The sequence below is a fragment of the Nematolebias whitei genome, chromosome 9 (genome assembly GCF_014905685.2).
Source record: "Nematolebias whitei isolate Nwh7 chromosome 9, NemWhi1, whole genome shotgun sequence".
Taxonomy (NCBI): Eukaryota; Metazoa; Chordata; class Actinopteri; order Cyprinodontiformes; family Rivulidae; genus Nematolebias; species Nematolebias whitei.
Genome location: NC_056506.1, coordinates 36,389,137 through 36,399,671, shown reverse-complemented (window position 1 = coordinate 36,399,671; position 10,535 = coordinate 36,389,137). Strand labels below are relative to the sequence as shown.

General features: G+C 39.3%; 1 protein-coding gene across 1 annotated transcript; it reads left to right on the top strand.

Moving 5' to 3' along the window:
* Window positions 1-2,788: 2,788 nt before the first annotated feature.
* Window positions 2,789-10,160, top strand: LOC119414639 (dynein, cytoplasmic 1, intermediate chain 2a). Its single transcript, XM_037681741.1, has 17 exons — window positions 2,789-2,914; window positions 4,021-4,129; window positions 4,207-4,333; window positions 4,771-4,855; window positions 5,224-5,286; window positions 5,484-5,611; window positions 5,695-5,784; window positions 5,937-6,099; window positions 7,470-7,569; window positions 7,739-7,864; window positions 7,951-8,097; window positions 8,216-8,329; window positions 8,415-8,548; window positions 8,686-8,830; window positions 8,934-9,074; window positions 9,203-9,328; window positions 9,443-10,160. Exons 2-17 carry the CDS (start codon window positions 4,022-4,024, stop codon window positions 9,542-9,544), a joined length of 1,899 nt encoding a protein of 632 aa, XP_037537669.1. The 5' UTR covers window positions 2,789-2,914; window position 4,021; the 3' UTR covers window positions 9,545-10,160.
* Window positions 10,161-10,535: the final 375 nt, after the last annotated feature.

The window sequence follows — 10,535 nt, the reverse complement described above, 5'->3', positions numbered from 1 at the left end:
GCCTCCAACATGGACCGCGTTGCCCTCACAGGGGTCACAAAGCTGACTGTCGCTGAATCACACTGTACAGTGGAAATTCTTTGCATGTACATGTACACTGAAGACAACAGGGGAAAATGGTTTCACTTATAGGAATATCTCAAATTGAAAAATTCTACCATCAAGAACTTCAAAAACAGAAGAAGTTAGATTTCCAAGGTTGATATTTTCCAGATTGTTTCTTAAGTTTTTTTACTGACCACTTTGTTTAACTGAAAATGTGTCCTGCAGGCCTGTAAGGATTTGCTGCTCACTACTGAAACAAGTTTTTTTTTTTAAATCCTGGTTAGTATGAGGTCTCACCATGTTTAAGCAGAACGTGGATTAAAACGAAGTCTATCAAAAGAGTGAAATCGCAGCAAATCTTTCTGTTTTTGTGTCCCAACTTATCTGAAAATCTCACGTTTTTTTGTGTTTTTCCTTTGTTACAGATGTACATGCTTAGTAATAAATAAAGTTTAGCAGCAAACATAGTTTTATTTTCCTCAAAGTTTGAACCTGGGATCTTACAATCATGAGAAAACAAATGATAATGATTTAAATTAAATGGTGTTGCTCATGCTCTTGTTTTACTCTGCCCTCCAAACAGATAAATTACTACAAAACTACAAACAAAAATAATAATAATAAAGATGGCAATGACCAGTGGTGCAGTCTACATTTTTATAATGGGCTTACTGTGCTTAGAAACCAAAGTACACTGGTTAGTATAATGTAATCGTCAATGAACATTTCAAAATGTCTCTAATGCTTATATGTGAATAAATGAACAACAAACTTTGTACATTAGTTGGCTTTGTATGAAAAACATGCTATAGAATTTATAGAACAGTATCAAAACAAAACATGTTCAAGTATTAAGTAAACAGAAGTATTAATTCTACATAAAACAGGTTGAAGCAACTCAAAGTATAAAATGTTCCAGATGTGTTTGTTCTCAGGCTCCTTATATTACTGTAGTCTTCTTGTTTCTGTTGCTTTAACCATGTTGTTACTTCCTAGGCTTAAAATGATGAACAGGAGGCCCATTGATACTGATCATCCAGAGATGATTTACCTTTGACGACAATAGAGAAGACCTTTTATCAGATGGATGGATTTATTTTTAAATGTTGTCCTCACAATCTTAGGGTTTAAATTCTCATTAGCTGAAGCCATTGAAGCCTTGGAAGCAGAAAGCTGTGGAAAGAACAAAACAATTATTAATTATGTGTTATAGATAGCCCTTTGAATGACCTCCGTTTGAAAGAGTTTAGTTCTAACTGGATTGATGAGCTAACAGCTAGTCAGAGGAGGCCAAGACTGATGAGAACTGCTGCTATTTAAAACAGATACAGCCTCAAAATATCATAATGGTTCACAAAAATTATACTTTAGGAACCATAACATTGTTGTCCAACTTTTATTGCACCATTATTTTCTTAGATTTCTACAGTAATTTGCAACTGCATATAACAGCAGCAGCTAGCTGTTGCACTGCAGGTGCAGCATGCAGCACTTTACACATCAGAATCAAAATAGTTCTGACTTAATAACTGTGTAACGCAAAACTGACAGCAGTAAAAAAAAAAAATTAGGACTTTTATTTTACCAGGCAAGGTATTAAAGTAGAAAGTTTTGTAAAAAAGCCTGTACATTTTTGTGAATTTGAGGAGTTTAATGACTTTGGTCTCAGCATCGTATCCTGTTAATTCTAACAGAATTAATGCTATTTCTCCAAATTAACACAATTCAATGGGTAAAAAAATCTGCTGTCATGTATCATTGGGCACTTTTAAGTGGGTATTCTGAAATTCCCAAGCTTTTCTAGTGGGTATACTCCGTTTACCCGCGTATCGTGTACACCACTGGCCTAGTTAACCTAATGTTAACCTACGTTTGTAGAATAACATTTTTTTTCCCTAAAATTTGTTTGTATGAGTACAGAGATCTTCAAGCCAAAGTATAATTTCACTCAAAGTCAGAGGAACATCTGCTTTGATAAACGATACTCTTAAGATAACAGTACAGTTGTGACATTACCTTAATATGCACAATAAATTACAGTTCCATACTTTGACAATAGGCCATGCTATTACACTAAAAAAGTAAAATTTCTTAAAGGCCTTTTGCTCAGGGCAAGATAAAAACTTAAATAACAAACAATTCAGAAAAGGCAATTGATTGCAGTTTATCCACATGTCAAACCACAGAATGTCTATTTCATGCACAATAAACTTTTGAATGGGCAATAAAGACATACATTTAAAACAATAATTTATGGGTAACAAACATGTCAAAATGAGTTTTGATATCTATTTATGTTTAGACTGTTAGTCTTTAATTTGTGTACATTAAATGCTGTAGCCTAATTTCTAGCTGCTATAGTTTATCTTTATTTCTTTTTGATGCAGATAATAAGTTGTTGATGCACAAACCGTTTAGTAAAAACAAAAGATGAGGCATTATTTTAAAATGTACAATTGGTCTAAATACAACAGAAAAAAAAGACTTTAAAAAGCGACAACAAAAGATACGACGGAGCTCTATGGCCACGCTAAAAAAAATAAAAAATTACATTGCCACACAAAAAATAAAAATAAAATAAATAAAAATTACATTGCCACGCTAAGAAAAAATAAAAATAAAAGCCATAAAATTACGAGAATAAAGTCGTAAAAAGTAAAACATTTCATAAAAAAAAAAAAAAAAAAACTCGTTTAGCTGCAGGCTCAGATATTTCCCTCCTCTACCGGCAGGGGGCGGTAATCAGAGGACTGCGCCTTCCAGCATCATCAGTCTGCTCCGCTCCTCCATCATCTTGTCCTGGGAGTCAACGTCCAGAAAACTGGCCTCTGTTGTCTCGTTCGTAATTAAACCTTACTTCTGACATCAGGTACAGCTTTTCTTATCCCCTATAAATGTGTTTTTTTAATACAAGCTTAAAATCAGTGAACTTTTGCCGTCGGTTTAGTTTGTTTCATCGTTAGTCTCCTGTAATTCCGCCTGTAGGCCCGCTGGCTGGCTGCCATGGAGATTAGCATGCTAACACAACTAGCTAGTTCGGGATGCTAAAGGTGTACCCGGTGGACAATACATATGTCCAGCCTGTCCTTAGCCGCATGGACAACGTTGTTATGCTGAAATATTAGACAAATCAACGAGTAATTGTAAAAGACGAGGTGAAAAAGGAGCATGCAGTTAGTTCTGTAGTTGTTTTGGGTGCGAGCATCTCAACATCAGCAGCATTAATGGGAGTTATTTAGTTCACATGACACCGTTATTTTAAATACACTCACCTTTTAAAATAACAAATAATTTAAAAAGGTTTAATAACATTTAACAGTATATGAGCTTGTGTGGTAGCTTACATTTTGTGGGTGCCATTATTAGTGAGTTATTTTGGGATGGCTGTGATGAACAAAGACAACATTGTTGTAAACATCTGGCTGATGTTCACATGTGAGCAGTGTGACAGGCTCAGGGCTACAGGCTTAAGTTTATTGACTATAGAAAGCTGTCTAAGTTACAAGAAAGACAAAAGAACAACTAATATCCAAGGAGTCATTACAACTTTTTGTAGAAACTCGTTTTAATGAAGAGTGTTCTGAAATTATCATGCCTTTTTTTACATGCTTTATATAAAATGTATCCATTTGTTTTGCATTTAAAATGTCATGAATTGATTTAAACCTTCCCTCAATCCCCTCAACAAACTTTATTATCAAATCAGCCCAATCAAATTGTATCTTGTTAACAGATAGTAATGGTTGCAAAAATTAAAACTGTAATGATAAAGACAGTGAAAACCAGTTCTCCAGATCCCACCTGTTACCCTAATCCATATAGTTTCCCTCATGTTCCTAAAAAAGAAAAAACTTGCACTAATTTCCCTTCCAAATTACATTTTGTAGTTAAATGCACACCTTGATTTTTAACAACCCTATTAAAGAGACAAATAATGAAATTGTTGAGGTTTTAACTTGGCTTTCCTCACGGCAGAATGTCTGATAAGAGTGAACTGAAGGCTGAGCTGGAGAGAAAGAAACAACGAATCGCTCAGATTCGAGAGGAGAAGAAGAGGAAAGAAGAGGAGAAAAAAAAGAAGGATGTGAGTGATTCTGGGCTGCCTCCTCAGCTCGTGCAGGTTTAGTGATTCTGACGGTGCTCGTGCTTCATGCTCTGTAGGGGGACACAAAGCGTGGAGCTGAGGGAGGCTCCTCCATGGGCAGTGAAGACTCTGATCTGGAGAGGAAGAGGAGGGAGGCGGAGGCTTTGCTGCAGAGTGTTGGCATCACCCCAGATATACCTCACGGTAAACGTACTCTCCTACTCTGACCTTGCACTTAATACCCCACGTTCTGCTCATGTGCTTGGTGAATTTTCAGTCTACACAAGTCTTTCTAACACCTTTCGGCACAATTTGTTGTCACCCTCATCGCTCCCCACAACACACACTAAATATCTACATATGTTACATGTTTTGTGCGTGACACCTAAAACCTGCCTGCCGTTTATGTTCATTCTCTTTTCTCTCCCTCCCTTGTCTCTCCTTGTGCGTCCTTGCTGCATGAAAACTCATCAACTCACTCACTCATTTACACACTTGTTGTGTACCTCCTCCCTCAAACATTCACTGTCTCACTCACTGTGCTCTCGCACTCACTGACCACTGGCAAACACACACACACGTGTTCACAGCTCAACCCCTGAGGGTAGTAACAGAAGATACATGTCTGTTTCACTACCTAGTCCCTGCCCCCATGTCTCCCTCCAACAAATCAGTGGGCAGCGATGCAGGAAGCCAGGACTCTGGGGATGGAACCGCAGGACCAAGGTCTGTGTAATGTGTGTGTGAGACAAAAAGACAGGGAGATAATTAGTTGCTAGAAGTCTCTTTTTTGTTGTTGTTTAGTCAAGTACCTGCATGCAAACTGTGTGTTTTAACTTTGTGATTATATTTTATTAAATTCTGACCTGTCTCTTTGCCTTTTCACCGTCACACTGATGTAACACAACGTCTTGTTCCTGTCTTTTTACTCTCTTTTACCATCCTTAACATCTTCTATGTGCTTCACTTTTTGCCTGTTTTTTTTTTTTCTGTTTGGCTTTCTCTTTCTTTTTGTGTTTTTTTTTTCCTTGTCCCGCTTCTTTTATTTTTTGTTTTTGTTTTACTAACACCATCTGATGGTTTGGCTGTATAAGGACTTTGCATTGGGATCCCGACCCCTCTACTCTGCAACTCCACTCCGACTCTGAGCTGATGGGGTACTGCTCCTCCTCTTTCCTTTAGCTTGTCTTCCAACTTTTCGTGGTTTCATCTTAGATGTGTCCAAATGTGTTAGTACTCTACATCAGATATGTCTGCACACCATTATATTCATGTTCATACGTGGAAGATTTTAGCACTACGTCCAGTTCAACACAGCAAACCCGTCTTCTGATTTTTTAAATATTATGCTTAGATGTGGACCTGTGAGGCTCGGCATGTCCAAGCTGACCCAGGTGGATTTTGTCCCACGGGAAACTGTGTCCTACTCGAAAGAAACGCAAACCCCCACAGAGGCTTTGTCCCACTCTGATCAAAAAGCAGGTAAACAAAGATAAACACATTTTTACAGATTTATTCTTCTCAAACTTTACCAAAGTTAATCCTGAGGAATTTGCGTGTTTCAGATGAAGAAGAAGATGAAGAGATAAGCGCTCCCCCGCCGACAGAGGACACCCAGGAGGACGTAGATGAACACGGTGAAATGCAGGACGATGGTGAGGACAAAACCCTGCGACACATTAAATTATTAAATGCGTCTAAATGCCTTTTTGTTTACACACGAGATATATTTTTAACTTTACAGAACAGTGTGTTGTCTGCAAGCAAGATACTTTTCTCAGTCTTTTTACACTTATTATGTATTCAGACACTCCCAAGGAGCTGACGGAAGAAGAGAAGCTGCAGGTCCTGCATTCTGACGAGTTCTTGTCGTTTTTTGAGCGCGGCAGCAGAATCGTGGAGAGAGCTCTGTCTGAGCAGGTGGACGTCTGCTTCGACTACAGTGGGAGAGACCTGGAGGATAAAGAGGGGTGAGGCACATGTCAGGACAAAAGTATCAGTGCTGAATAAAGAAACCAAACTCTAACTAGAGAGATTACATTTCCTGCAAAAATGCAGTGTGAATGCTTATTGCAGAAGAACTTGCTGAAAAATGGCTTAAATTAGCTAAAAAAAATTGCTGAAATGTAGCTGAAATGAAAGAGCAAGCCTAAGTTAGCAGAAGAAAGCAAAACAAACAAATATTTGCTGAATTAGGTTTAAATAAGCTGAAATGAGCACAAAAATTAGAAAATTAGCTAAAAAAATGCTGATATTAGAAAAAAAATAGCTTAAAGTAGCTGAAAAGACAGAAAGAGGCTTAAACTTCCAGAAGAAAGCAGAAAGAGCTGAAATGAGCTAAAAATGTGGAATTAGCTGAAAAAGCTAAAATTAGCATAAAACAGCTAAATAGTAGCTGGAATAGCTGAAACTAGCAGAAAAAAATTGAAAGGAGCATAACAAGCTGCAATTAGCATAAATAAGTTAATTAAGCTGAGAGTAGCATAAATTACCACAAAAAACTTTAATCTGAAAACAGCTAAAAAAAATGCTAAAACTCTTGCTGAAAAGGCTGAACAAGTTTAAATTAACAGAAGAAAGCATAAAGAACACGTTTGCCCGTCTTGGCTGAAAGAAGCAAAAATGAGCTCAAAAAAGTGGAAATTATCTGAAAAAAGCTGAAATTAGCACAACCCCACCCCCCACCCCCCAACCCCCCAAAAAAACCACACAGCTCAAAAAGAAGAAAGTTCCAGTAGCTTGAGTTAACAGAAGGAAGTGGAGAGAGCACATTTTTGCTGAATTCGGCTGAAAAAGTTTAAATGAGTGCAGAACGTTGAATTAGCTGAAAAAGCTAAATGTAGCATAAAACAGCTAAATAGTAGCTTAAATGTCAGTAAAAACTGAAACTTTCAGAAATAATCTGAAAGGAACATAACAAGCTGAAATTAGCAGAAATAATTTAGAAGAAGCCCAAAAATGTTGCAGTTAGCAGAAAGAATCTGAATGATCACAAAACAGCTGAAAGAAGCTGAACCAGAACAAAATGTGAAAGGAGCAGTAAAAGGTTGTAAACAGATCTAAAGATTTGAAGGATGTAAAATTAACTCAAATTTGTTTCCTATGAGAAAAAAAAATGGCAGAAAAGGCTAAATATTTCAATAAGCTAAAGGTGCACCAACACCAAAAGTCATAGCAGGATCGTCATGAAAGATCTGAATGTTTTGATTTATGATTATTGAAATAGGTTGAAAACTTTGGGACGAGAATCGTGCTGAAAAACGTCTCACAGTAGCGTGGATGCTTCATGAACATTCACACAATTAGACGGACGAGCTGAGCCAGTTTTTGTTTCTCTCAGTGACTTGCAGGCAGGCGCAAAGCTGGTTCTGAACAGGCAGTTTGCAGATGAGCGCTGGACTAAAAACAGAGTGGTCACCTGTCTGGACTGGTCGCCTCAGGTGGGATGAGCTCACACATACAGCACCTGCAGTGGGAACCAGTTGTTAAGTTGACCTGTGTGTTGACCCTGAAGTGTTCAAGAGAATCTGTGTCCTGAAGTGTGTGTGCCAAAAACAGTCTCACATGGTTCCTGTCTCCAAATGAACACGACTCCTGCGTTTGTCTCAGTATCCAGAGCTGCTGGTGGCCTCGTACAACAACAACGAGGACGCGCCACATGAGCCTGATGGCGTGGCGCTCGTCTGGAACATGAAGTACAAGAAGGCTACACCGGAGTACATCTTCCACTGCCAGGTAACCATCGACTTCACGTGAAATTCCGAAATGTTATGCGCCAACATGAATATTTTTATTCAGGGTTTTTATTGTCTTGTCTGCAGTCAGAGGTGATGTCAGCTGGGTTTGCAAAGTTTCACCCCAACCTGGTGGTGGGTGGAACGTACTCTGGACAAATTGTCTTATGGGACAACAGAAGCAACAAGCGGACTCCAGTTCAAAGAACTCTCCTGTCTGCAGCTGCACACACAGTAATCTAATGAAACTCTCAAAGCATCACATCGTTTTGTCTGCATCTTTATGTTTGACTTACTTTTTAATCTTGTGTTGTTTAGTGGTGCGTTTCTAACCGTCCTTTATCCCACTCAGCATCCCGTCCACTGTGTGAGTGTGGTTGGAACCCAAAACGCCAACAACCTGATCAGCATTTCCACTGATGGCAAGATGTGCTCCTGGAGCCTCGATATGCTCTCCCAGCCGCAGGTACGCCTCACCTGAACGGATGACTGCAGATGTGTTGCCGTAAGCAGCTGCTGTTTGATTCGAAGCTGCTGCTGCTTCTTCACAGGACAGTCTGGAGCTGGTGTTCAAACAGAGCAAGGCCGTGGCTGTAACTTCCATGGCGTTTCCTCTGGGTGACGTCAACAACTTTGTGGTGGGGAGCGAGGACGGCTCTGTTTATACTGCATGTCGCCATGGCAGGTGAGTGTTCGAGGGGACGATTTCTTACATCAAATGTCTTAAAAACGACTGCTCTCACAGAATTTAGATGGAAAAGTCTCCATGTTAGGAAGTGGGATCAGCGATTGTCACACGTCTCTTGTGTGTGTGTGTTACAGTAAAGCAGGCATCACTGAGGTGTTTGAAGGCCACCATGGTCCTGTGACAGGGCTGAGCTGCCACAGTGCTGCAGGACCTGTTGATTTCTCTCACCTCTTCATCTCATCTTCTTTTGATTGGACTGTTAAACTTTGGAGCACCAAGGTGAGACACACACACACCTTTTTTTTAAAATAAATCAGACACTACTTCTCGTCTTTTAACTGCATTTTATTACCAAATCTGCTTTTTTTTTTTGCTGCTGCAGAGCACCCGACCTCTGTACTCATTTGAGGACAGCTGTGACTACGTCTACGATGCCATGTGGTCTCCAACACATCCTGCTCTGTTTGCATGTGTGGACCTGTCTGGACGCCTGGACCTGTGGAACCTCAACAATGATACTGAAGTACGCACACACACACATACACGTTTACCATCCAGTATGAGATAAATTTTAATAAAAGGTTTCTTATTTGATTACAATGGATCACAGCACCACCGTGTTCCTGCCGTTTTAAATTTAACGTGTTTTAGGTTCCTACTGCCAGTGTGTGTGTGGACGGGTCTCCAGCACTGAACCGCGTGAGATGGTCCCACTCTGGAAAGGAGATTGCCACTGGAGATTCAGAGGGTCAGGTTCAGGTCTACGATGTTGGGGAGGTAAGATGTCAGCCCCCTCTTTGAATCATTTTCATGAATCCTGTATGTGCTTTCAGTTTAATGAGCTGAAACGTGAGGGGTTTTGTCTCACGCGTTGTCTGGATGTTCCCGCAGCAAATCTGTGTGCCCAAAGCAGACGAGTGGACTCGTTTCGTCAGGACGCTGGCTGAGATCAACGAGAACAGAGACGAAGCTGAGGAACTGGCCAACGTCTGACACTGCAGCTCCTCACCAACAGCTAATAAACTCCTGTACACTACACACCTGAAAGACGTTACGCAACACAGCCAGAGGAGACGCGCCTGCTCCTCGTTTCCAGCTTTTTCTTTAAACACTTTGGCCTGAGACGTGCAGAGCATTAGAGCAGTTTTAAAATGTGTCTAAGAGGTTAGAGGGCACGCAGCAGCAGCTTCTCTACAGAAACCAGTGTTGGGTAGTTTTAACACATTAGACGAGTGCATGGAAGTGATGTTCAGCAACAGCTCTAAACTTTAATAACACCGGGGCTCCACAATCTGATTTTCTCCTCAGACCTCTACCAAGTTTTTTTGTTTGTTACATATGCAAACCTTTGTACTTGCACCTTTTTATTACCGTTTGAGTGTTTCTACATTTGAATATTTTACAGACACATCTGATATATCCTCAGTTGGACTGAATGACAACTAACGCGCTTAATTACTTTATTTATTGTTTTGGTTGCACTTATTTAAATATTTTATGTATTGTTTAAAAGCATATTTGGACTAAGTACTTGAATAGTAGTTTTGAAATTGGCTTTTCAAACTTTGCTTCAGTTTATTGACACCAGAACTTTCTCCTGTAGCCACACAGCCCATGTTTTATACTGTGTATTTGTTGAAAACGAACAGGAATTGTTCTCTGACTTGCTCTGTAAGAGAAATGGTAAATGTATAAAGTTTGAAACGAAACAATGCTGAGTTTGGAAACTATCAACACAGAACCAGGTTTTCCTGTTCATTCCACGATGCAACATCCAACCTCATCATTTGCAACACTTCAAGTTTGACATCGTTTGATGTTTTCTGCATCCAACTGTTCTGTTCTTGTTATTAAAAACCATTAAAGGTTTCCACTGAATAAGAAGAAAATTTAAACGGTTATAATTAAAACCACATAGGTCTTTTATTTCATTAAAATACAATGACTAGATTGAGATACATTTATTTATACCCAATTCTTTGCT

Excerpts from the sequence above, each read along its gene's own strand:
- LOC119414639 (XM_037681741.1), top strand. The coding sequence starts at position 4,022 with ATGTCTGATAAGAGTGAACTGAAGGCTGAGCTGGAGAGAAAGAAACAA. Across the intron at positions 4,856-5,223 it reads GATGGAACCGCAGGACCAAG|GACTTTGCATTGGGATCCCG; the intron begins GTCTGTGTAATG and ends TGGCTGTATAAG. Across the intron at positions 9,329-9,442 it reads AGGTCTACGATGTTGGGGAG|CAAATCTGTGTGCCCAAAGC; the intron begins GTAAGATGTCAG and ends ATGTTCCCGCAG.